At 55.4% G+C, this 26,972-nt stretch overlaps 1 protein-coding gene across 1 annotated transcript; it reads left to right on the top strand.

The window, feature by feature from the left end:
- The first annotated feature begins 8 nt into the window (after positions 1-8).
- LOC142004957 (olfactory receptor 10A4-like) lies at positions 9-26,917 on the top strand. The gene is made up of 3 exons (XM_074982633.1): positions 9-96; positions 10,948-11,634; positions 26,904-26,917. Exons 1-3 carry the CDS (start codon positions 9-11, stop codon positions 26,915-26,917), a joined length of 789 nt encoding a protein of 262 aa, XP_074838734.1.
- Positions 26,918-26,972: the final 55 nt, after the last annotated feature.

Here is a 26,972-nt window from a genome sequence, read left to right as displayed (position 1 = left end):
TGGAGGTGATGATCAGCCACAACGAGCACCACGAGGAGGCTGTTCCCAGCCATAGTTGCAAGATAGATCGCAAGAAACAGCATTTAGGTTACCAAGGTCTTGAAATCCCAAGAGGATGAATTCCATGATGGTCGTTTCATTTCCCACCAGTATGTTTGTTGTGGGTTTCATCTGGGGTAAATAAAAGAAATGATGCAATTAGAAATCTAACATCCATGTGAAACAGTGATAATTTCAGTTCTGGTTTCTTCCTGCTGGTAGCCACCCCAACGGTTCAGTCAAGACTCCAGATTGTGAACATGTTTGGAAACATGTTTTTTAAAAGGCCAAAGTTAATTGACATTGTAAATTTAATTATGGTCTTGCATATCTATGGCTGAACACACCTCACCTTCAGTACTAAGTGTTCTTGCCAGCGAGTTAAAGAAGCACGGATTGGAAGAATTGTCTACAAGGTGGATAAAAAGCTGGCTACATCACCAGGCTCAATGGGCAGTGCTCAATAGCGCCTTGTCTAATTAGATGCCAGTATCACACAGGAGCCGCATCTACACGTGCCAGCTACTTCGAAGTAGCGGCGCCAACTTCGAAATAGCGCCCGTCACGGCTACATGTGGCGGGCGCTATTTCGAAGTTGACATCGATGTGAGGTGGCGAGACGTCGAAGTCCCTATCCCCATCAGGAGATGGGAATAGCGCCCTACTTTGACGTTCAACGTCGAAGTGGGGAACATGTAGCCATTGCACGTCCCGCAACATCGAAATAGTGGGGTCCACCATGGTGGCCATCAGCTGAGGGGTTGAGAGACGCTCTCTCCAGCCCCTGAGCTCGATGGTCGCCGCCTGGAGTGGCCCCTTAAAGGTCCCCGCCCCCTGCCTTCCTGTGCAGGAAGCTGAGAGAGCGTGCAGGCGGCAGCACAGCCATGCGGCCAGCCTGCACGTCTCTGAGCAGCCACATCAACCCCCCACCACTGCGATGGCCGCCTCCCAGCCCCCTAAGCGCCCCCAGGGCACCCCCCCAAGGGGAGCCAGGGCTCCCAGACTGGAAGCCAGGCTGGCAAGCGGCAGCGGGGCCCCTCCTGGACGGAGGCCGAGCTTTGGGACCTGCTGGGGCTCTGGAGCGAGGAGGAGGTGCTCCAGGTAATGGGGAGCAAGAGGCGGTACGTGGATGCATTTGCTTGGCTGGCCGAGGGCCTGGCTGCCCAGGTTCACCCTGCCCGCACTCCTGACCAAGTCAGGAGTAAGGTTAAGGAGCTGTGGCAGGGTTACGCCCGGGCCCGGGATGCAAGCGGCCGAACTGGGGCTGCCCCCGTCACTTGCCCATTTTACAGGGAGCTCAGGGCCATCCTGGGCCCCCAGCACACCTCTTCCCCTCCGGCCACCCTTGATACCTCGGCCGACAAGCCCCAGCAGGCCCTGCAGCCGGAGTCTGCCCCGGAGGTAAGCCCTGCACCCCGGGGGCCCCCCAAGGAGCCCACCCCCGGGGCACTGGAGGGGGAGCCCTCCTCCAGCAATGCATGTCTCTGGATCCACATCCCATCCCAGAGCTCCAGCAGGGTGCCCACCCACCGGGTGTCCCCCGACCGTGGGAGCGGACCATCAGGTATGTACCCCCCTGGTGCACACCCCTGGGGTTGAGGGGTGGGGGTAATAGATATGACCAGGGCCCTCCACATGCCCAGATGACCATGGCCCCAAGGACAGCAGTGGCATGTCCCTCAGAAGAGTGCATCAGCCCCTGCCCCCGCAGCACGACAGTGCCATGCCCCATCCCTGGGGATGGGGGGAGCGGAACCTAGGGTCTCCCGGGGGGAGGGGGTGGGACACCCATCATCATCAGGAGCAGCATCTCACGGGGATGGGAAACCTGCAGCAGAGGGGTGGGGAGACAAGGGCCACGGCTCGGGGCCCACACTAACGGCTGTCTCCACTCGTCTTCCCCCCTTGTGTTCCGCAGCTGCACCATAGGAGGGACCGGAGAGCGCCAGCGAGGTGTCAGTGGTCCCGGAGAACCCACCAGGGCCATCACTCCAGGCCAGCCCCTCGGCGGAGCACCGACCGGCCCCAAGGAGGGGACGACGGTGGAGCCAGCACCATCCAAGGACGGGAACGGACCCCCCAGCTGCTGACCATCCTCCGTCGGCAGCTGGAGGTCTCCGAGCAGCGCCTGCGGGTGGAGGAGCGGCGCCTCCAACTACAGGAGCGGGCGCTGGCCTGGCGCCAGGAGGCATGGGGGGCCTTTATTCGCACATTTGAGCGCATCGCAGACTACCTGGCCCCCCATGCTGTGCCGGCCGCTGCTCTGCCCGCCCTGCTTGCTCCACTCTCCGCTCCACCCGCCATTGCACCGCCGTCCTCCACCGAGGGGCCTTCTGCCGAGGGGGACCTGGGGCCAGCTGACACCCGCCGGCCTTATCTCCCAGTCTGCCCGGCCCCCAGCTAGCCCCGGCGTGGGCTGCAGCCGAGGCGCGGGTCACGGCCACCCACCGCCAGCGCTGGACATTAGGGGGTGTGGGGCCCAGGACATGGCTCCCCCCCTCCCCCTTTGTATATATCCCCTTCACCTATCTTTTGTAAATAGTTTGTATTAGACCCCTGTTCTGTTATGTTTTGATGACACCTGCCCCCCCACGTAAATAGTTCTCCCCTTCCTTGTCTTCCCCTTTTTTTCCTTTCATCTTATAATACGCATATGTATAATATTTATTTTGGCTGTACATAGTTATGATATAATAATAAGAGTTCAACATATATATTCTGGTTTCACGAAAAACATGTCTGTTTTTATTTACAAGAAAAGTGGGGGTGTGGGGTGTGCTGTTGGGTGCTCTGTGGTGTGGGCGTAGGGGCAGGGAGTGTTGTGGAGGATGGGGAGGGTGCAGTGGGAGGCCTGCCAGCGTTCACCCCACGGCCTCATCGAACTGGACCCACAGGGCCTCCTGGACCGGGGTCCCTTCGGGGTCCACCTGACGACTGGGGGCAGCAGGTGGCTGCACATTGGCCCTGCCGGCCTGCACAGCCCAGCCCTGGAAGAAGGTCTCCCCCTTGCTCTCCACCAGGTTGTGCAGGGCGCTGCACGCACCCACAATCTGGGGGATGTTGGGGGGCCCGCATCGAGGCGGGTGAGGAGACACCTCCAGCGCCCCTTGAGGCGGCCAAATGTGCGCTCCACCACCTGGCGCGCGTGGTTCAGGCGCTGGTTGAAGTGCTCCTGGCTGGCAGACAGATGGCCCGTGTGCGGGTGCATGAGGCAGGACCGGAGGGGGTATGCCACATCGGCGATGATGCAGAGGGGCATGGTGGTGTCCCCCACAGGGATCTCCTGCTGGGGGATGTAGGTCCCCGCCTCCAGCCGGCGGCACAGGCCCGAGTTCCGGAATACCCGGGCGTCGTGGGTGCTGCCAGGCCAGCCCACATACATGTCCAGGAAGCGGCCCCGGCTGTCCACCAAGGCCTGGAGGACCACTGAGTGGTAGCCCTTCCTGTTTAGGTAGCGTCCTCCACTGTGCTCCGGGGCGCGGATGGGGATGTGGGTCCCATACAGAGCCCCGAAGCAATTGGGGAAGCCCAGGGTGGCAAAGCCCGCGATGGCGGCATCCGGGTCCCCAATAATCATGAGCCTGTGGAGGAGGAGGGTGTTGATGGCACGGACGACCTGCAGGGGAAGCACATGGGAGAGCACCAATGAGGGGTGTGCAGGGTGTGTGTGGCCCACCCCCGCCAGGGCCCCCCTCCCCTCCCCTGCCAGGGCTGCCTCCCCCTCCCCCCGTTGGTCCTCTTACCTCCATGAGGACAGCCCCGGGGGTGGCCTTGCCGACGCATAACTGCTGCCCCACGGATCAGTAGCTGTCTGGAGTGGCCAGCTTCCAGACAGCGATGCCGACCCGTTTCTCCACGCTGAGGGCACGCCGCATGGCGGTGTCCTGCTGCCTGAGTGCGGGGGTGAGCCACTGGCAGAGCTCCGGAAATGTCTGCGGGTTCATGCGAAAGTTCTGGAGCCAGCGGTCGTCGTCCCACTCCCCAAGCACCAGACGCTCCCACCAGTCGGTGCTCGTGGGGTAGCTCCACAGCCGGCGGCGTGTGCGGCGGGTGTGGGGGGTGCTGCAGGGTTGGGGGTTGTGTCCTCCTCCCCTGCAGGCAGCTCCTCCTCTGTGGCAAGGAGGTGCTCAGCTGCCTCTTGCATGGCATGGATCAGGGCGAGCCCTGCTCCTACAGGGGCGGCTGGGTGGACCTCTGGCTGCTGCTGCTGCTGCTGCTGGGGGTCCATGACTGCGTCGCTCGAGGTGTGCGTGCCTATTGCTCTGCAGACCAAGTGCTGTGCAGGCTGCGTGTGTCTGGGAGGGGCCCTTTAAGGGAGCGGCTAGCTGTTGCCCCGGAAGTGCTAGTCTGCCCTGTGACCCTGTCTGCAGGTGTGCCTGGCACCCTTATTTCGATGTGTGCTACTTTGGCGTATAGACGTTCCCTCGCAGCGCTTATTTTGATGTGGTGCTGCGCAACGTCGACGCTGAACGTCAACGTTGCCAGCCCTGGAGGACATGTAGACGCTATTCATCGAAATAGCCTATTTTGTGTTTTGTAGCCTTATGTTGCTACATGGAAATAAGCCATTTTGATGTAGCGTGCACGTGTAGATGTTGCTTAACTCAGGGACCCATCCATGCAACAAACCTCGTTGCCAGTTCTGCCCACATATCTACACCAGCAGCACCATTACAGGACCTAACCAGATCAGCCACATCATTGTGGGTGCATTCAGCTGCACATCTACCAATATAATTTATGCCATCACGTGCCAGCAATGCCTCTCTGCTGTATACATCGGACAAACTGGACGGTCTCTACGTAAAAGAATGAACGCACACAAATCAGACATCCAAAATGGCAATATACAAAAACCCATAGGAGAGCACTTCAATCTCCCAGGCCACACAGTAGGAGACTTAAAAGTAGGTATCCTGCAGCAAAGAAATTTCAAGACCAGACTCCAGAGAGAAATTGCTGAGCTACAATTCATCTGCAAATTCGACGCCCTCAGCTCAGGCTTAAACAAACACTGTGAATGGCTGGCTCAATACAAAAGCAGCTTCCCCTCCCTTGGTGTTCACACCTCCAGATCAACTGCTGGTAGTAAGCCTCACCCTCCCTGACTGAGCTAACCTTGTTATCCCCAGCCTTGCTCTGGCTTATTTATACCTGGCCCTGCAGATTTCCAAGACCAGCATCTGATGAAGTGAGTCTTTCTTCACGAAAGCTCATGCTCAAAACTTTTCTGTTAGTCTATAAGGTGCCACAGGACCCTTCGTTGCTGTTAGTTGAAGCAGTTTTTTGAGTTTGGTGGTCTTTCCTATATCTTGGTAGTGCAGTTCAAAGCCCGGTTTGATTGGCCATCCCCATCTGTTGAAAGACAGAGTTGGACCCCAGCGTTTTCATAAGTTTTTACAGTCCCAACGTGAAGAGCTGAAATCACAGGGTTCTGTGTTCGGGTGATTCCCCCAGTGGTCAATGGTGCGTGGCTGGTAGGAGAAGTGAACAGCAAGTAGCAGTTGATGGGATGCTGCGGACAAGTGGACAGCAAGTACTGCCCTGGGCTCTGGGTTTGGGACTGCACCGTGGGAGGTGCCCCCTGTAACTGTGTGTGGGGAAAGGCCAAGAACCCCAGCAAGAGATGTGGTTCTGCAGTGTGTGGGGCTGGTACCTTGTTAAAGGGCTTTGTCTCTTCTTTGCTTAGATATTCTGCATCTGTCCCTGTGAACTCGGGGCAGGTTATTGTTATTAAACGAGCTGTTTCTATCTTAGACTCCGTGCTTGCGAGGAGGCAGGGGGAGAACTGCCCTACAGGCACCCAGCAAGTGGGGTGAGATTGTCCGAGGCCATTGGGTGGGGGCTCAAGCTGGTTGGTTGTAGCCTTAACAGGAAACCCCTGGGAGCTGAACCCGGCCCTTCTGGCAGGCACCTGGCATCAATAGAAGAGTTACACAAGTGGGGGCCCTTTGCAAAGGTGGGGGGGTTTGGGGCGTGAGTTCTGGTGGGGGGTTGGGGGGAGGTTTGGGGCGTGAGTTCCGGTGGGGGATTGGGCAGATTGAGGCATCAGTTCCAGTGGATGGCAGGAGACAGGAGGCGGTTTGGGGCTTGAGTGGAGCCACAGGAGTCAGGAGAATCTGAGCCCAGATCCCCGCACGGCCCCGAGAGCGGCAGCAGCTCCGCAGACATCTCAGGTGCCAGCTCAGAGCTGCCCAGGGGATTTGAGCACCCGCTTCCATTTCCTTTTTATAACAGGTGCCCAAAACACCTCGGTCACTTGAACGATCTCTGCCTCAGTCACTCTCCCCAGACTCAGGGGCGCACAGTGGCGCTGAAAGCCACCGGTTCCCTCCCTCTTCGGCGTGTGGTGGCAGGGGGGACGTGGGCCTTCATTGCTCTACCCCGTCCAAGGCCAGGGCCGGCCATGGCAGCCCCCAGGGTCAGTGGGAATCCGGCCCTGTAGTCTGGGCAGTGGGTCTGGGCAGTGAGGACTCGGGTTCTGCTCTCATCTCTGGCAGAGGAGTGGGGTGTAATGGTTAGAGCAGGTGGGAGTGGGAGTCAGAGCTCCTGGGCTCTCATCATGGCTCTGAGACAAGAGTCTGAGCATCACGAACCTGCAGCCATGAGCCCTGGGGGTTGTCCCTGCCCCGACTCTGGGGTGTCTTCCTGGGACAAATCAGTCCTCTTTGTAGGCAAAACAGGTCAAATAATTTAGCAGGAGAGCAAATCTCAGAATGATTTTAATTTAGAAAATACAGGTGAAGATGAGGATGACGATGATACAACTTCCTACAAACCGATTCTCTGAGTGACTTTTGTTTGTTGCAGCCTGAGGCAGTGTTGTTTTCCTCTGGGGAATACGGCAAGAAATTTGGCCTGAGGGACTTGGTCCCAGAAGCCAGTGAATGTAATAAACACACCTGTTTCCTTCAGCACGTTCAGCACCAGCAGCTGGGAGATGGAACTGCCCATCCTGAACAAGGTAGGGAAAAGGAGCTTCAGCCCCCAGCCATCCCCCCACTGCAATCCTGTCTGTGGACAACCTTAGTGTCTGTCTGTGTGAATCTGTCATTCAGAATTTACCTAATGTCTCTATCTTGCATGAGGGGAAGCGCTGGATTTCAGGGCATGGGGGTCATTGGCACAAGGTGAAGTTCTGGTCCCCTCATTCCATAGTGCCCAGCAGAGTGACAGATGAGCCCCACACCTCCTCCTCTCCATGCCTCCTTCTTTTTGTGGTGGTGATGTTGGTGTTTTTTCTTCTCACATCTCTCGTCTTTTCTCCACTCTGCTCCCCAGCCTTCCTCCTCCTCCTCCTCCTCATTATCCACTAACTCTGAGTGTAGCTGTTGTTTCGTAAGCTGTGTGCTGTTTATGAATTTGAGCACAGTCGGCTGGGTGGGCTCCATCTGATCTCTTCTCATCAGAATATTCACTCCTGAACATGACCATGGCACATGCTCCACAGGTGAAGGCCACTAATTTAGAGGTGGTGTCTCATAGCTGAATTTATCTGAGCCCTTTCATTACACAATGTGTGCTTTGTTAATTTATTGCATGGTCTCCTGTTTCTAAAGGAACTGTCTGGGTGACCTGAAGAGCACTGAAATTACCACTGAGCTTTCAATGACAGGAATCTCCCGGGCCTTATTCTCAGTGGTGAGTAAATCGTAGAATGCCAGGGCTGGAAGAGAACCCAGGAAGTCATTGAGTCCAGCCCCCTGCCAAAAGTAGGATCACCCAAACTAAATCATCACAGCCAGGACTTTGTCAAGCTGGGACTAAAGAACTTCTTGATATGGAGGTTCCATCGACGCTCTCGGAAATGCATTTCTGTGCTTCCCCACCCTGATTCCTAATATCCAACCTAGACTCCTTGTTCTCCCATCTGTCACTCCTGAGAACAGCCTCTCTCCACCCTCTTTAGAGCCCCTCTTCAGGAAGTTGAAGGCTGCTATCAAATCCCCCCTCACTCTTCCCTTCTGCAAACTAAATAAGGCCAAATAATGAAATAATTCCGTCCAAATGGCAGCCAAGACATAAAAACAAAAACCAAAATCCATTCTGGAAAAAGAAGTAATCTATCTGGATGTTTTCCATACATAAACACTGAGAAAACATTTTGTGTTGGACGTTTGAGTTCATATGGACTCTTGTGAACTGTAATTTGGGTTTTTGCTGCTTCAACTTTTCATATTGATTCAGTGTGAAAACACACACTGGCGTTTCCCACAGGATGCAAATTCCTTTTCTCAGCCAGCTCTGCACTTAGTGCCATGGTCGTGCTGAGGAAAGTCCTTCCTAATGTCAGTGTAGGTTCCCCAAAGGAGCTCTTAAGAGAGACACAAGAATTCTCACCACTTCTGTATGTTTAGAAAATATCACTCACAGCTGTTTGAAAAGGTTCTGTGATGTGCACTGGGCGTAGCTCAGCCCCACCCTTTCCTTTTGTCCTGTGATTTCATGTTGTCTCTTTGTTCTCTTGGAGAGCTTGTGTCATTGAGAGTCAGAAGAACACAGTCTCCAGTTCTGGGTGTTCCCACTCAGTGTGTCTCTTCTGTCACTCAGGTTCCCACTTACTAGCTCACTATTATTTGCTGCAGTCCTGTGAGAGCCCCATACTGAGGAAGTTAAGGGCAGGCAAAATCCACTTGCTGTGTCTCGTTTTTAATTCAACTCTGTCATTTCACGGTCACACCTGCGATTATGAAGTTCCTTTTCAACTAATGAGCCTGAAGTAAAATGTGTAGGAAATGTCTCCTGCATCATGGGATCTTTCTTGTAAAATTCCTTGTGTTGCCATCATAGGAGAAAGCTTCAGAACTGGTGTAACTCAGAGACTCCCAGGATTATAGACCATCAGAACTGGGAGGGACCTGGAGAGGTCGTTGCGTCCAGTCCCCTGCACTGTACAGACCGTCCCTGATAGATGTCTGTCTAACCTGCTCTTAAACATCCCCAGGGGTGGAGATTCCACAGCCCCTCTTGGCAATTTACTCCAGCGTTTAACCACCCTGACAGCTGGGAAATTTTTCCTCATGTCTGATCTAAACCTCCCTTGCTGCAGTTCAAGCCCATTGCTCCTTGTCCTCAGTACAGCTCCTTTTACACCCCTGGCGTAGTTACAATTGACACCACGTAAGGAGCTGGCCCTGGGTCTCTTCTGTTACGTCGACACAAACCAATGTGTTGCAGAACTGGCTGTGAGGGAGGCAGGAATGATTTGGGTCGTTCACTAACACTGAAGGAAGAATAACGCTGTGCAGTGCAAAAAGGTCAAAGCCCCCCACTGCTTTTAGATTCCAGGGGGCTTCTCCATCGGAAAACGGTTTCCAGCGTGTTTTGGCTCCGCAGTGTCCGTTTGCTGGTGTGAGGTGTCACTGCAGGGGAATCCGGGCACTGGTGTGATTATTCGTATCATTAACATACGAGTGAGAGGAGAATGTGCCCTCGTTTAAGAAATCGTATTTGGGAACTCGGCTGCAGTGACACTTTCACCCGCAGACTCTGCACTGACCCCCACACCGCACCCTCCGTCTGGCACCCTCCACTCCCTGCCCTGAGCTGCCCCAACCCTCCTGGACCCTGCACATACTCCATCACACCCCGGCAAGGACCGCCCCACCCAAACACCTGCCCTAACGCCTCCCAAACCCTCTGTCCTGAGCCCCCTCCCCTCACTCCATCCCCCTCCACCTTTGCCCTGAGACCCCCACAGCAAACCCTGCTGTGACATCTGCACCTCCAGCTCCTGCCCTCATCCCCGACCCTGCCACCCCCCAAACCCTCTGCCTGATCCATCCCTGCCCTCACAGGCCCTTCCCTGTCGATAACCATCTCCCTGGTGTACAACCACCCAGCACTTCCCACCTCCGGCAATGAGTCCCCCCAACTCCCTGACTTCTGCACCCCCATCTCCTGCCCTTAACCACCACACACAACTAGGATTCCCCTGTGGCTCCCTGCCCTAACTGCAGCACCTCTGCCCTCAGCCCTGGTCCCTAAACCCTCCCAGCTCCCCGTCTCCATCCTCCTCCACACCCCACCTCTTCCTCTCCACCCTCCCATGCCCCAACACTCCTTCACCTCCAGCCTTCAGACACCCGCCTCCACCCCCACTGACATGTCTTACACAGCCCATGGGGAGCCCCCCAAGGGCCAGGGATGGCCATACAAGAGTACTTCAAACACACAGCCGTTACCTTCACTCCCAGGCTGCATCAGGGTGATCCACAGCAACGGGCTCAACCTACCGCACCATTCCTTCTCACCACGCCTTTCAGACCAGCGAGACAGCAGAGACGCAGAGCAGGAAATGCACTTTCCCACTGGAAGTGACACAACTTACACAGCGCCACAATCACTGAGGGAATTTGACCCCCGTCAGGTCCAGCTCCATCCCATTCACACAGAACGGCCCCATCGAGAGCTGTTGGAAATGCAACAAACAGACAACATGGACTGGAAACCCAGAGACAGAGACAAGCAGATCTTGCATCAGACAGAGGTGAAGAACGAAGAGCTAGTTCCAATGACAGTGAGGAGCCCAGAGAAACCTGACTTCAAAGAGACAGAACCAGACATTCAACCCCTTGAGCACACGAACCAAATGTCCCTGACTCTGCTTAAAGCCCTGAGCAAGGCCGGGTCAGTCGCTGTAATTTACAAAGAAATTTCAGCAGTTGTTAGTCAGAAGGGTCCCAAAAGGAAGGAAACCAGGACAAATGTTTTAATTTGCAGTCACATTTCTGATATGTTTCAGACTCGATCTCTTTGTCCCCCTACAGATGACCTCTTCCGAGGGCGACCCTGGAGGGAACCAGACCATCTTCGATGTGTTCATCCTGGTGGGGTTCTCGTACCTTAATGAGCTGCAAATCCTTCTCTTTGTGGTGCTTCTGTTCATCTACCTGCTCACCCTGACAGGGAACCTGCTGGTTATCCTACTGATAAAACTGAGCCCCTCCCTCCACACCCCCATGTATTTCTTCCTGGTGAACCTGTCTGCATCGGAGATCTGCTTCACCAGCAGTGTGGTCCCTCAGCTGCTGGCTCACCTCCTGGTGGAGGAAAAGACCATTTCCATTGCAGCTTGTGCAGCGGGCTTGTACGTCAATGCCATCATGGCCCTCACACAATGCTGCCTCCTCACAGCCATGGCCTACGACCGTTATGTGGCCATATGTCACCCCCTGCACTACACAACCATCATGAGCAGCCAGGTGTGTGCTCTGCTCGCGGGGGCTTCATGGGCTGTTGGCATCTCGGTGAATGCTCCTCTGACCATGTGGCTTTTCAGCCTGCCCTTCTGTGGCTCCAACCGCATCCCCCACTTCTTCTGCGACTTCCCACCAGTGCTGAATATGGCATGTGCCGACACGTCGCAGATTAAGGCTGTAGGCCTCATGGTCACAGTTCTGTTCATCCTGTGCCCTTTCCTGTTGATACTCATGTCCTACGTCCGCATTATCTCCACCATCCTCAAGCTGCCATCGGTGGAGGGAAGGCGTAAAGCCTTCTCCACTTGCTCCTCCCACCTCACGGTGGTGACTGTGTTCTATGGAACGGCCCTCATCACCTACCTGGTACCCAACACTGGCTCCACTACAGAGAGTGACCTATTGATTACCCTATTGAACAAAATCGTCTCTCCAGTGTTGAACCCCATAATTTACACTCTGAGAAACAAAGAGGTGAAAGGAGCCTTGAGAAAAACTGTACTGAAAAGCAGCTTTTCTCACCACTGGAGAAATTAGAGACTGAGCATTCAAACTAGTCAAAATTGGGGCAGGGGTGGGGTCCTGGTGAAGGGAAATTCAAAAACACTTCAATGAATTTCTCATAATGACTCTGAATTTTTTTGTTCCTTTGAAACACTTTGTCCTGTGTGGAAAATGGGAAGTGAAACTCTTGTTGCCAAATTACCCCAAAATTTTAAATTTCTAAGTGTTTTTGAAATACGAAAGGCAGAACGGTTTCCCCTGATTTATAATTCATTGGAAAAAAAACGAAGACTTTTTTAAGTTGAAGTATTGTCCTGATTTTCAAACTTGAAAATTGGAAATGTCAAAGGAAAGCAGAGCGTCCAAGGAGAGATGTTTCATTCTAGGTTCACCTCTGTGAACTGCGTCGTCCTTCCCACGTCAGACTATGAGAAGCTGTTTTCCTTACTACCCCCTTCCTGCTGACAATACCATGTGGGATGCTGACAGGGAGAGGTGTGAGGGTGTCCTGATACTGAGGCCAGAAGGAGGTGAAAAGGGGCAAGTTGTACCGCCAGGCCCACCAGCAATATATTAGAAGCAAGAGGAAGACCAAGCACAGGATAGGCCCATTGTTCAGTGAGGTGGGAGGAACAATATCAAGAAATTTGGAAATGGCAGAATGGCAGAGCTGCTGAATGACTTCATTGTTTTGGTCTTCACCAAGAAGTCTGATGGAGAAATACCTGACATGGTGAAAGCTCGTCGGGAGGGGGCAGGATCAGAAGGTAAAATTTAAAAAAAAAGTTAAAAATGACCAAGAAATGTTGAATGTCTGCAAGTCACCAGGACCTGATGAAATGCGTCCTAGAATACTGGCGGAGCTGAAAGGGGAGGTATCTGAGCCTTTAGCTTTCACCTTTGAAAGTCTTGGAAGTCAGGAGAGATTCCAGGAGACTGGAAAAGGCAAATAAAGTGCCCATCTCTACAAAGGGAAATAAGAACAACCCAGGAAGTTACAGACCAGACAGTTTAACTTCTGTACCAGGAAAGATAATGGAGCAAGTCATTAAGGAATTAATCTGGAAACATCTGGAAGAAAATAAGGTTAAGTACCAGCCAGCATGGATTGGTAGAGAAAAAATCATGGCCAACCAATCGGATAGCTTTCTGTGACAGAGGAACAAGGCTTGTGGACAAGGGAGATGGGGTGGATGAAGTAAGCCTAGATTCTAGTAAGGTATTTGATAAGGTCTGGCATGTCTTCTTCTCAATATACTAGGCACGTACAACTGAGATGGGGCTGCTGTAAGGTGGGTGCATAACTGGCTGTAGAGCCGTTCTGAGAGAGTCATTATTAATGGGTCACAGCCCTGCTGGAAGGGCAGAACAAGGGGGGCTCTGCAGGGGTCTGTTTTGGGACAGGCTCTGTTCAGTATCTTCGGTGATGTGGATCTGGGCGTGGAGAGTGCGCTGCTTACGTCTGTAGCTGATACCAAGCTGGGAGGGAGAACAGGGTCGTAACTCAGAATGATCTGGGCACACTGGAGAAACGGCCTGAGGTCAATAGGGTGAAGCTGAATAAGGCCAAGTGCAAAGTGCTCCCCTGAGGAAGGGCCAATCCGTGTCACACCCAGCCGGGGAAGTGGCTGTCGAGGGAGGGGTCCTGCAGAAAGGGATCTGGGCTCAGAGCGGAGCACAAGCTCCAGAGGAGTCAACAGGGTGAGACTGTTGCCAGAAGCGCCAACCTGCTTGTGGGCGGCACTGCCGGGTGTTGGGAGCCAGCCAGGAGCAGCAATTCCTTCCCCCCGCTCTGCGCTGAGCAGCCTCCGTGGGGCTCGTGCCCAGGGCTGGCCCCACATTTGCAGAAGTCTGTGGAGAAGGGGGAGCAGGTGCGGAGAAGAGCACAAGGCTGGTGGAAGGTGCAGAGAACATGAGCTGTGGGGGAGCCGGCCAGACCTGGGCTCCTTTCGCTCAGAAAAGAGAAAGCTCCCAGGGGCCAGGGGAGCGGGTCTCAAGCAGAGAGCTGCAAGGAAGAGAGACAACTGTGGTGCCCCCCAGTCCCTCCCACTGCCCCCGTCTCCCCACCCAGCCCCTCCTGTGTCAGGGAGTCCCCCAGGCTCTTGGTCTCCTGATCGCAGAGATGGGAGCTGATCCTGCCCTGGGGCTGAGGCAGGGGCTGAGCGTCTCTGGTAGGGCTGGGGGCAGCTTTCACTCCCAGGGCTGCCGGAGGCTCCTGGGCTCTGTGGGGTTGTGGGTGCCCATTGCACAGCCCATCGTTCTCTGGGGCAGGCAGCCAGGGCCCCACGCCCACCCAGCAGAGCAGGGACCAGACTGCCCAGTGCCGCATCTCCCAGGGCAGAACTGGTGGGTGCAGCTCCTGGCTCGGGGCTGCGCAGGGATCCAGGGGGGACTCGGGAGCTCGAGGGGCGGGGGGTCAGGACTTGGAGGAGGGTCAGAGAGGAAGTGAGGTCGGGGGTGGAGAGGAACTGGAGTTAGGGGCAGAGGGGGCCATGGGGAAGAGGGGGCCGTGGGGCAGGGCTGGTGGAACGCAGGTGTCCCTGGAGCAGGTCCCCATCCCCACAGTGGCTCTGCACCCCAGGGCCAACATTGCAGCAGGGGCGTTCTGCCGTCGGGGCCCTGAGGTCTCAGCTGCTCTCCAACCCGGCTGTGTCGTTTTCCCCCTCCAGCTCTCCTGGGCCGGCTGCTCTCAGCAGAGCTTCTCCAGCCCCTGTCCTCGTGCTGCGGGGAGAAGGGCCAAGCCCATCCCATGGCTCTGGGGTGGGGGACTCCCTGGCAGGGGTCCTGCCCAGGCCAGCCAACTCCCCCCAGTCCCGGCGTGCAGAGGACCCGAGTGCCCCTACCTGGGGGGGATGCTCTGCAGTGGGGTGTGCAGGGTGAGGTCCTCAGTGAGCCAGGAAATGGCAGATTTCAGTGGGGAACCGATTAAATGTTTTCTCACCCCGATGCTACAGCGCACTGCGGCGTTGCTGGGTGCTGTTATATAGTGCCTCTGTCCCACCCCAGAGGTGGCTGCATTTCAGCACTGGGGGAAGTGACTCCGGGGCAGCGCTGCAGTGCGCTGTGAGGCAGCTGTCATGTTGCACCCCAGAGGTGGCTGCATTGTAATGCTGGGTGGAGCAATTTCCACACAGCTCCATCGCGGGCCAGTTGATTCTGGGAGGGAGGGGCTGTTGGTGCTGAATGGGGCTGGGTGGCCAGTGCTGCTGGAGCCAGACAAGGAGCTGTGAATCTTGAAGCTTCTTGGAGATCGGGGTAGATACCGGATGACTGGAAGAAGGCAAAAGTGGTGCCCATCTTTCAAAAAGGAGAGAAGGACAATCCAGGGAACTATAGACCCGTCAGCCTCACCTCAATCCCTGGGAAAATAATGGAGGGGATCCTCAAGGAATCCATTTTGAAGCACTTGGAAGTGGGGAAAGTGATCAAAAGTAGCCGACATGGATTCACCAGGGGCAAGTCCTGCCTCACCAATCTGATTAGCTTCTATGACGAGGTAAGAAGCTCTGTGGACATGGGGAAGTCGGTGTCCGTGATATACCTTGACTTCAGCAAGGCTTTTGATACGGTCTCCCGCAACATTCTTGTCCATAAGTTAAGGAAATATGGATTGGATGCTTGGAGTATAAGATGGATAGAAAGCTGGCTTGATGGTCGGGCCCAACGGGTAGTGGTCAATGCCTCAATATCTGGATGGTGGATCTGTTTCAAGCGGAGTGCTGCAAGGCTCGGTTCTGGGGCCGGTGTTATTCAACATCTTTATTAATGACCTGGATGAGGGACTGGGTTGCACCCTCAGCAAGTTTGCGGATGACACAAAACTAGGGGGAGAGGTAGATATGTTGGAGGGTAGAGAGAGAATCCAGAGGGACCTGGATAAATTGGAGGACTGGGCCAAAAGAAATCTGATGCTGTTCAATAAGGAGAAGTGTAGAGTCCTGCACCTGGGGCGGAAGAATCCCAAGCATTGTTACAGGCTGGGGACTGACTGGCTCAGCAGCAGTATGATGGAAAGGGACCTAGGGGTTATGGTGGATGAAAGGCTGGATATGAGTAAACACTGTGCCCTTGTAGCCAAGAAAGCTGACGGCACACTGGGGTGCATTAGGAGGAACATTTCGAGCAGATCTAGGGAGGTAGTTATTCCTCTTTATTCGGCACTGGTGAGGTCACATCTGGAATATTGTGTCCAGTTTTGGGCCCCCCAGAATAAAAAGGATGTGGATTTGCTAGAGCAGGTTCAGCGAAGGGTAACAAAAATGATGAAGGGTCTGGAGCACAAGACCTATGAGGAGAGACTGAGGTATGTGGGTTTGTTTAGTTTACAGAAGAGAAGACTTAGAGGTGATTTAAGAGCAGCCTTCAACTTCCTGAAGGGGAGCTCTAAAGAGGAGGGTGAGAAACTGTTCTCAGTGGTGTCAGATGGCAGAACAAGGAGTAATGGTCAGAAGTTGAAGAGGGAGAGGTGTAGGTTAGATATTAGGAAAAACTACTTCCCCAGGCGGTTGGTGAAGCATTGGAATGCGCTGCCTAGAGAGGTGGTGGATTCTCCATCTCTTGAGGTTTCTAAGTCCCAGCTGGACAAGGTGCTGGCTGGGATGACTTAGTGGGGGTTGATCCTGCTTCAAGCAGGGGGCTGGACTAGATGACCTCCTGAGGTCCCTTCCAGCCCTTTGATTCTGTGATCTGTGATTCTGGGTAGGGTGCTCCCAGGCCACCCGCACACAACAGGGCACATATGGGATGGGCGTCCCTGCAGAACTGGGGGTGGTGATGCCAGGCCTTGCTGGGGGGGCAGTTCCCTCCATCTTGCCCCTGCAAAGCCCAGCCAGACATGGGGGTGAGTGTGGGGGGCTGACCTGGTGAAGTGGGAAGGGGTGAATGTCAGGGGACTGGCAGGTGCCCTGGTACCCTGGTGAGTTCTGCCTCATCCCTCCACCTGCAGGTGGTCAGGGCCATAAACAGCAACCTGCTGCACAGAGTCACCCGCCTTGGCAGATGTGGACACCGTCAGTGGGGGATGTGGTGTTCTGGGCTTCCCCAGCTGTGTGGGGGTTGTACTGACAGACACACATCCCCATCCATGTCCCAGACCACCAAGCGTTCAGCTACATCAGGTGCAAAAGATACTTCTGGGGAGGGGGCCCTGCAGGCCATGACCACTGACCACCTAAATTTCAGGGGGTTGGGGAAGGCACGTGATGCCCACATCTTCAGGCACTCCAGCCTGTTCCAGGAGCTGCATGGTGGGATCTTCTTCCCTGCTGGCTCCATCAGGGTCAGGGACACAGACACGTCCATCTGCCTGGTGGGCGAACATGACCCACCCCTGCTGCCAAGGCTCATGAAGCCCAATACAGACCACCTTGACCCCTCACTGCAGACGTTCAATACCAGGCTGGTCAGAGCCCGTACGGCTGTCGAGGAGCCTTCGGCCACCTGAAGGGATGTTTCCCACATCTCCTCAAACACCTGCACCTCAGGGAGTGCTGCCTCCCACAGGTGGTGGCCGCATGCTGTGTGCTGCAGGACTTGTGTGACTGGAGGGAAGGTTGAGGACTTCTTGCCTGTGTGGGAGGCCCGGGCATAGCATCTGGCCAGGATCTGTGGGCAGCTGTGCACGGCGGCCATCTTGCAGGCCCATCAAGGGGTCATGCACATCCAGGAAGCCCTGAGGGGGAGCTTCACCCTGTGCGAGCAGTGACACACTCCGCTGGGCCTCCCCAGTGGGGGCTTCAGCTACACCGCTCCTCACCATGCCCCTGCCCTGCTGCCCCCACCACTCAATAAACAGATGTTTTGTGAAAATGAGCCGTGTCTTTATTTACAAGGGGGTCATGGAAACTGGTTGATGGGTGTGGAAGAAACTGAGGGGGAATGTCAAAGTGTGGTGGGCAATGCTGGGAGCCAAGAACCGTATCTACACGTGCCGGCTACTTCGAAGTAGCCGCGCCAACTTTGAAATAGCGCCCGCCACGTCTACACATGGCGAGCGCTATTTCGAAGTTGGAATCGAGATAAGGTGGTGAGACGTCGAAGTCACTGTCCTCATGAGGAGATGGGAATAGCGCCCTACTTCAACGTTGAATGTCGAAGTAGGGAACGTGTAGCCGATCTGTGTCTCGCAACATCGAAATAGCGGGGTCCACCATGGCGTCCATCAGCTGAGGGGTTGAGAGATGCTCTCTCTCCAGCCCCTGCGGGGTTTTATGGTCACTGTGTGCAGCAGCCCTTAGCCCAGGGCTCCTGGCTGCTGCTGCGGCAGCTGCGGATCCGTGCTGCATGCACAGGGTCTGCAACCAGTTGTCGGCTCTGTGGATCTTGTGCTGTTTAGTGCAAGTGTGTCTGGGAGGGGCCCTTTAAGGGAGCGGCTGGCTGTTGAGTCCGCCCTGTGACCCTGTCTGCAGCTGTGCCTGGCACCCTTATTTCGATGTGGGCCGCTTTGGTGTGTAGACGCTCCCCTGCAGCGCCTACTTCGATGTGGTACTGCCCAACGTCGATGTTGAACGTCGACAGCACCAGCCCTAGAGGACGTGTAGATGTTATTCTTCGAAATAGCTTATTTCGATGTAGACATAGCTAAGGTGGTGAGGGGCTCCTCTAATGGGAGGCCCTGTGCTCAGGATGCTCAGGGCTTGGGTTCTGTGGGGCACCAGCTCCAATGGGTCAGATTGCCTCAGATGCAGGGCCGGGGCCTCAGTGTCTCCAGCGGCAGGCGGGTGCGCAGGGGGAGGCACTCTTGGGCTGCCAGACTGCAGTGGGTGCAGGAAGAGGATGGAACTGGCATCCCTGGAGATCAGGGGAGGAGGGTGAGCTGGTCCATGTGGGGTGGGGTCAGGGCTGTGCCGCTGGGCCCTGGAATGTCCTTGGGATGGGGTCAATGCTGCAGTTCCTGGGGAGAAGGGCTGGGCCAGGCTGTCGTCTGCAGCTCCACCCTGACCTCTTGGAAGTGAGGGGCCTGTTCACAGTTTGTGGGTAGGGTGGGCTTGTTGGTGGGAGGGGTGGGCCGGTCCCCAGGTTGAACTGCAGGGGTGGGGAACCTCAGCCCCAGGTTTTGGATGCCCGGCTCCAGCCAGAGGTCCAGATGGGGAGAACATGGGGGTCGGGGCTGGGCTGTGGTGCTCTGCCCAGGGCCAAGGGTAAGCCATGGGGAGCCTTTTCTGGCCCTGGCCCCAACTCTGGTGGGAGAGGGGGGCAATATGGGGGCAGGACCAAGCCAATGGATGGGCCCCACCCCAATGTGAGCCGTGGGACTGACCCAGCTCCGGGGTGAACAGCTTCAGCTCTGGGTTGAGGGGGTGGCCCTGGCTCTGTAGTCGGGGCAGGGGATTGTGAGGGCCGGGCTCGGGCCGTGGTGCTGGGCATGGCTGAGGGGTGAGCCAGGAAGAGGCGCGATGGCCAGCTGCAGTCCCAGCCCCAGGGCGTGAGGTGATGCTGGGTGAGCTAACTCAGGCCACAGGCCCAGGGTGGGTGGGCCATGGGCCCAGCCCAGAGGTGAACCAAAGGCTCCAGGGGAGCTGCACACAGATCTGGGGGAGGGGAGCCATAGGGGCTGGGTAATGGCCTGAGCCTGGACCCAGGGAAAGGGGGGAGGGGCAGCAATGCCATCACCTCTGGGGTCGGGGCCACGGGGGCAGGGCTGGGGCGCAGCCATGAGCTCCCCAGAACTCCTGAGTGGGGAGCGGTTGCCACTCCAGCAAGCCCCACCTCTGGGGAGCGCTGTGACGGCTGGGGCTGGCCCCATGGCAGCCCCTCCCTGCCTTGCGCTCCATCCCTCCTCCTGACGCTGGGGCTGGCTACCCCCTGGAGCACCACGCGGCTGGGGCCAACCGCTCTCCCTCGGAGCTGGGCTGGGGGGACCTGGGATGGCCTCAGTTCTGCTGCCCCCTGGGGATGGGCCTGCCCCCGGCTCGCCTCACTGGTGTGGGGTCTGGCCCCACTGCAGCCTGGACTGACGGAGGGGAGGGACCAGCCCCGGGTGCTGGGAGGAGGGTCAGTGGCGCCTGCTCCCCACCTCCTCTCCAGACCTGGCCTTGGCTGCACCCGCGGTGCTCTGGGCCAGGAGTCACTCTCCCGTTCTTGTCTGAGCCCAGGGCCACCCCTGGGAGTCACTGCGAGGGGGACGAGGCGCTGGGCCATCAGGCACGTCCCTGGGGGGCTCTGCTGGCTGGGAGAGCGCAAGGTGCACCCTTTGGCTGTGGGGCTGCAAATCCAAGTGTTTGGCAATTGCCGTGTTGGTACCAAAGGGGGCCAGGCTCATGGGGGAGAAGAAGCGTCCCACAGGCCAGTGATCTCCCTTCCACTCTTCAGGTGGGGGATAAGGATGCTGGGTGATCCACCCCCCACCCCCAGGGGTCTAACCAGCAGGGGCCAGACGAGAAAGGGGGTGGGGATCTGCCAAGCCTGTGAGCCCTGCACAAGTGTGATGGGTCTGTGCAGAAAATGTTTCGTCCCTTGAGTTAAATGTACGAATCACAAATCAGCTCTTGGCCCAAAGGAAGCTGCTGCCAGAGACCTCAGCTGTACCCCTGCGTCTGTGCAGCGCGGGCAGCCCGGCCTCAGGGCAGAGCGGGTGGGTGGGGGCGCTCGGGGGGGCAGCGCTCAGCCTGGATTCTCAGGCTGTAGGTGATGAGATCAACCGGGGAGCCCAGACTGTGAGGGAGACGGAGAGCAGGAGCTTTAGGGTGTCGTGTTCGGGTAGGATGTGAACAGCCACCTGGAGCCCCCAGAAATCTGGACCCACCCTGGGGGGAGAGGAGCAGGGAGAAAAGGCCTTTGCTTCCCTCCGGCTGCTGAGATTCTTGGGGTGCGGCCTCGTCCAGCACTCAACACAGCAGGGAAGAGAAGGAGGGGGAGTTAGACAAGGGGCAAGGTGGTTTGGCTTTTCTTTATTTCAGAGGAAGGGAAGTCAGTGGAGGAGGTTTAATGAGTGATGGGGAGAAACTTTAGTGGCTTTGGCCTACTTTGTTCTCCTGTGCAACCAGGGCGTTGTAGCAGGACGTTAGGTGAGGTGAGTGGGTTGCTCCACAAAAATCCTGTCCCACGTGATTCAGTGCACATCCCTGTCCCTGGAACGACCAGAGGTACCTGAGCACATCCACGTGGAGCTACAGAAAAGCAACCGAGAGTCAGACACCAGACCTTCTGGAACATGTTGGGTCAGGCCCAGCCCTGGTGTCACTGCCCTGCAAAGAGGGGAGTTACACCAGGGAGTTTCTCCCATGTATCCCATGGGGGTGGATGGTTTTAATGAGGCCCTATGGGAATTAATTAACAACAACATTAATTGTGTCGTGTCCCACTGAAAACTCACTGCAACTTGCCCTGTTTTCAGGGGACAAGACACAATTAATGTTGCTGTTAATTAATTCCCAGAGGGCCTCATTAAACTGTCCACCCCCCATGGGATACATGAGGGATGGCAAAGTTTAGAGTCCACTGAAATAGTTTGGTGTGTGTGGAAATCCCAGATTGCCCAGTTACTGCAGACGGGTTGGCTCAAGGTCTGGGAACGTTCCCCTGGGCTTTACTGAGATGGATCCAGGGGCTTTTGCTGCTGTCTCGGCGCTGATAAAGGATGAATGGCAATTTGGTGGCTTTGGCACCTTTCCCACTGCACAGTGAGAAATGCCCTGACTACGGCTCCAGGCCTAAGACCTGTGTGAGGTCAATGGGTGGAGAATTCTCGACTTCCAGTGGAGTCCGACCTGTTTGTCATCGTTCCTTCGTTTAACACCCCATAAGTTTCTACTGAGTAGGAATGAACATATGTAGAGTAGCTGTGGGAATGTCTGTGCATAGAGTGACTCGTCAGCTCACGAACACCACCAAAGGCCGTGCTAGTTAAACATTCCAGCGTATTCATTAATATCTGTCCTCTTCTTTGGAGAGACGCTCGTGGTTCTTTCCAGCTGAGATTTTCCAACAAACCCTGTGGAATGAGAGGCTGAAAGGGCATTGAGACGTCATTCGGCGTCGCACTTGGAAATCCCACTGCAAGTGAATGTTTGGTGAAACAGTGCATTGCCAGAGGGCAAGGACAGTGGGTTGCTCTCTCCTGCGTGACCTTTGCCTGGATTCCTACAGCCTGAGGACAAGACGGGGTTGTGAGGTGATCCCGTCTGGAGAATCTCAGCTGGCGGGGCCTGAACCCACCCCAGCAAGCTGAGCTGCGGACGAGGACACTTTGCGGGGAGATAACACATCTCTCTGGGGTGTGTTACAGGAGCATTCGCAGCTCCCAAGACCAGAAAGGACAATTTCCATGGTGGGTCTGGATCCCGTACAGAGCACTGGGCAGAGAACTTCCCCCAAAATGATTCCCTTTGGCCGTGGCTGCACTCGGCCCTGCATTTCAGCAGGGGGATGCGAATGAGCCACTTCGGCACATGCAGACATATGGAGATAAATACATGTACACACACACACACGCGCACAGACAGAGATAAACACACATACATAACTATAAACCCCCACCCAGAGCCCCCACACACACAGACACCCCGCTGTGCTCCCAGCACAGCCGTGGGGGTGGGGCCCAGTGGGGGGCGGGGCTGAGCGGAGCCCCACCTATGGCCCCTCCCCCGCCCCATGTGGCTGGCCCCAGCCCAGAGCCTGGCATGACACTTCCCACCCTGCTGCACTGGCAGCTCTGGGAGTTACAGGGGAAGGGGAAGAATACACGTGGGAGTGGATGGGGGCCAGTTTGGGTCATGAGTTCTGGTGGGGGAGGGGAGGGGAGGCGTTTTGGGATGTCAGTTCCGGTGGGTGGTGGGGGGGCGGTTTGGGGCATGAGCGCTGGTGGGGGATGGGGGGGCGGTTTGGGGCGTGAGTTCTGGCAGGGGGGCGGTTTGGGGTATGAGCACTGCCCCCGCCCCGAGGAAATCAGCCCTGCGCACACACATGTGAGCAGCTTTTGGAGCAAAACCCCCGTGGGGCTCGTCTCAGCTGGGAAACGGGTTCTGCCCACTGAGTTCGTTGCTGTCAGTCTCTCAGGTGCCACCGGACCACTCGCTGCCCCGTCTGAGTCCTTCCGCCCAGCTCGCGGGATGGAGCCGCAGGAGTCAGGAGAATCTGAGCCCAGATCCCCGCCCGGCCCCGAGAGCGGCAGCAGCTCCGCACACATCTCAGGTGCCAGCTCAGAGCTGCCCAGGGGATTTGAGCACCCGCTTCCATTTCCTGTTAATAACAGGTGCCCAAACCACCTAGGTCACTTGGACAATCTCTGCTTCAGTCACTCTCCGCAGACTCAGGGGCGCACAGTGGGGCTTAAAGCCACCGGTTCCCTCCCTCTCCGGCGTGTGGTGGCAGCGGGGACATGGGCCTTCATTGCTCTACCCCGTCCAAGGCCAGAGCCCTAGCAGGGGTGGCCCTGGTTGACCCTGGGGTCAGTAGGAATCCAGCCCTATGGTCTTGGCAGTGGGTCTGGGAGTGACGACTCCTGGGTTCTGGTCTCATCTCTGGCAGAGCAGTGGGGTGTAATGGTTAGAGCAGGTGGGAGTGGGAGTCAGAGCTCCTGGGCTTTCATCATGGCTCTGAGACAAGAGTCTGAGCATCAGGAACCTGCAGCCTTGAGCCCTGGGCGGTTGTCCCTGCCCTGACTCTGGGATGTCTTCCTGGGACAAATCAGTCCTCCTTGTAGGCAAAACAGGTCAACCAGGAGAGCAAATCTCAGAATGACTTTAATTTAGAAAATACAGGTGAAGATGAGGATGACGATGATACAACTTCCTAGAAACCGATTCTCTGAGTGACTTTTGTTTGTTGCAGCCTGAGGCAGTGTTGTTTTCCTCTGGGGAATACGGCAAGAAATTTGGCCTGAGGGACTTGGTCCCAGAAGCCAGTGAATGTAATAAACACACCTGTTTCCTTCAGCACGTCCAGCACCAGCAGCAGCTGGGAGGTGGAACTGCCCATCCTGAACAAGGTAGGTAAAAGGAGCCTTCAGCCCCCGGCCGTCCTCCCACTGCAACCCTCAGTGTAGTGCCCCACTCTGCAACGGGAGCAAAATCACCTCACTGGTTCCTTCATCTGAATTTTCCATATATGTGTGTGGGGAACCTGAGTGTCTGTCTGTCTGTCTCGATCTGTCGTTCAGAATTTAGCTAATGTAGCTATCTGGGTTGAGGCCAAGTGCTGCATTTCAGGGTGTGGGGGTCATTGACACTACGATAAGTTCTGGTCCCCTCATTCCACAGTGCCCAGCAGAGTGACAGATGAGCCTCACACCTCCCACTCCCCCACACGCCTGATTCTTTTTGTTGTTGTGTTTTTGGAATTTTCTCTTCTCACATCTCTTGTCTTTTCTCCACTCTGCTCCCCAGCCTTCCTCCTCCTCCTCCTCCTCATTATCGACTGACTCTGAGTGTAACTGTTGTTGCGTAAGGTGTGTGCTGTTTATGAATTTGAGCACAGTTGTCTGGGTGGGCTCCATCTGATCTCTTCTCATGAGAATGTCCACTCTGAATACACCCCTGGCACATGTTCTGGAGGTGAAGCTGTGATGGTGTTCAGGGGTTCCCAAGCTCCGCATCCCCTCTGCAGGGAGGAGTGACTCTCACTCTGAGTCAAGTATCGGGCGGGTAGCCGTGTTAGTCTGGATGTGTAACAGCAACAAAGGGTCCTGTGGCACTTTATAGACTAACAGAAAAGGTTTGAGCATGAGCTTTCGTGAGCACAGACTCACTTCATCAGATGCACACCAGCATCTGATGAAGTGAGTCTGTGCTCATGAAAGCTCATGCTCAAATCTTTTCTGTTAGTCTATAAGGTGCCACAGGACCCTTAATTGCTCTCACTCAGGAGGTAGAACAGGAAGTTTATGAGGAGACAGAGCCCAGCTCAGCACAGAGGGGTCAGTACAGCAGGCAGAGACACTCATTCCAACCCATCCTGGGGAGAGGATCCCGAGGGTGCCCCATCTGGGGAGCAGCTCCCCCTTCAGCCAGGCTGGCTGCCTTCCAACTCTCTCTCCCCCAGCTTCAAACTGCTGCCTCCAATTCAAACCCAGCTCAGCTCCTCCCTGCTCTTTAAAAACAAAAAAGCAGTCAAGCAGCACTTTAACGTCTAACAAAGTAATTTATTAGGTGAGCTTTCGTGGGACAGACCCACTTCTCCAGACCAGAGTCAGACCAGAGCAGACTCAATATTTCAGGCACAGAGAACGAAAAACAGTCATCAAGGAGGACAAATCAGAAAAAAATGATCAAGGTGAGCAAATCAGAGAGTAGAGGGGTGGGGGTGGGAGGGGAAGGTCAAGAATTAGATGAAGCCAAATATGCAGACCAGCCCCTATACTGACTCAGAAAATTCCCATCCCGGTTCAAACGACGTGTTAATGTGCCGAATTTGAATGTAAAAGACAGCTCGGCTGTCTCCCTTTCAAGAGTGGTGCAAAAATTTTTCTTCAGTAACACACAAACTCATTAACAGAATGTCCCAATCCATTAAAATGTTGACTAACTGGTTTGTGGATCTGGAGCATTTTTATGTCTGTTTTCTGCCCAACAGACATATGTCTGTCCCACAAAAGCTCATCTAATAAATTATTTTGTTAGTCTTTAAAGTGCTACTTGATGGCTTTTTTTTGTTTTGATAGTATATGGACTAGCTTGGCTCCCTCTCTGTTAGTCTTCCCCCTGCTCTTTGTTCAGGTCAGAGGTGTTACCTGCCAGCTTAGGTTAGAGCCCCAGGGGGTCATCCTTAGCCCCCGGGAGCTACTCTGCCTGTCACACAAACATCCAGCCTGAGTCTCACATGCACTCCCCGCACTCCATCACAGAAGCCCACTAATTGAGAGGTGGTCTCTCATAGCTAGATTTATCTGAGCCCTTTCGTTATACAAGTGTGCTTTGTTAATTTATTGCATGGTCTCCTGTTTCTAAAGGGACTGTCTGGGTGACCTGAAGAGCACTGAAATTATCACTGAGCTTTCAATGACAAGAATCTCCCCAGACCTTATTCTCAGTGGCGAGTAAATCGTAGAATGCCAGGCCTGGAAGGGAACCCAGGAAGTCATTGAGTCCAGCCCCCTGCCTAAAGCAGGATCAAACCCAACTAAATCATCCCAGCCAGGACTTTGTCAAGCCGTGACTTAAAAATGTCCAGGGATGGAGGTTCCGCCACCTCTCTCGGTAAAACATTCCAGTGCTGCACCACCCCCTGGTGAAATAATTTTTCCTTATATCCAACCTAGACTTCCCCCACTGTAACTTAAGACCCTTGCTCCTTGTTCTCCCATCTGTCACTACTGAGAACAGCCTCACTCCATCCTCTTTAGAGGTCTCCCCCACAGCCCCCTGCCCTCCCTGCAGCACCCTCTGCCCCCTGCCCTGGTCCCGAACCCTCCCAGCTCCTCCTCCCCGTTCTCCACCACCCACTCCAACCCCTCCAGCATCCCAAGCCCCAACACTCCCTCCCCCACTGCCTTCAGACACCCGCTTCCACACCACACTGACATATCTCACACAGCCCACGGGGAGACCCCCAAGGCCTGGGAGTGGCCATACAAGAGTACCTCAAACACACAGCCGTTACCTTCACCCCTGGGCTGCACCAGGGTAATCCACAACAATGGGCTCAACCTACCACACCATTCCTTCTCACCACGCCTGTCAGACCAGCGAGACAGCAGAGACGCAGAGCAGGAAATGCACTTTCCCACTGGAAGTGACACAACTTACACAGCGCCACATTGACTGAGGGAATTAGACCCCCGTCAGGTCCAGCTCCATCCCATTCACACAGAACGGCCCCATCGAGAGCTGTTGGAAATGCAACGAACAGACAACACGGACTGGAAACACAGAGACAGAGACAAGCGGCTCTTCCATCAGATGAAAATGAAGAACTCCGGGAAACTCACCTTCATATGGACAGGAGAAGACAGTGAACATCTCAACCCAGGGACAGTGAGGAGCCCAGAGAAACCTGACTTCAAAGAGCCAGAACCAGACAGTCAACCCCTTGAGGACACGAACCAAATGTCCCTGACTCTGCTTAAAGCCTTGAGCAAGGCCGGGTCTGTCGCTGTTATTTATAGAGAAATTTCAGCAGGTGTTAGTCAGAAGGGTCCCAACAGGAAGGAAACCAGGACAAATGTTTTAATTTGCAGTCACATTTCTGATATGTCTCAGACCCGGTCCCTTTGTCCCCATACAGATGACCTCTTCTAAGAGCGACCCTGGAGGGAACCAGACCATCTCCGATGTGTTCGTCCTGGTGGGGTTC

This window comes from Carettochelys insculpta, chromosome 32 (genome assembly GCF_033958435.1).
Source record: "Carettochelys insculpta isolate YL-2023 chromosome 32, ASM3395843v1, whole genome shotgun sequence".
NCBI classification, from domain to species: Eukaryota; Metazoa; Chordata; order Testudines; family Carettochelyidae; genus Carettochelys; species Carettochelys insculpta.
This window is presented reverse-complemented; position numbering and strand designations above follow the sequence as displayed.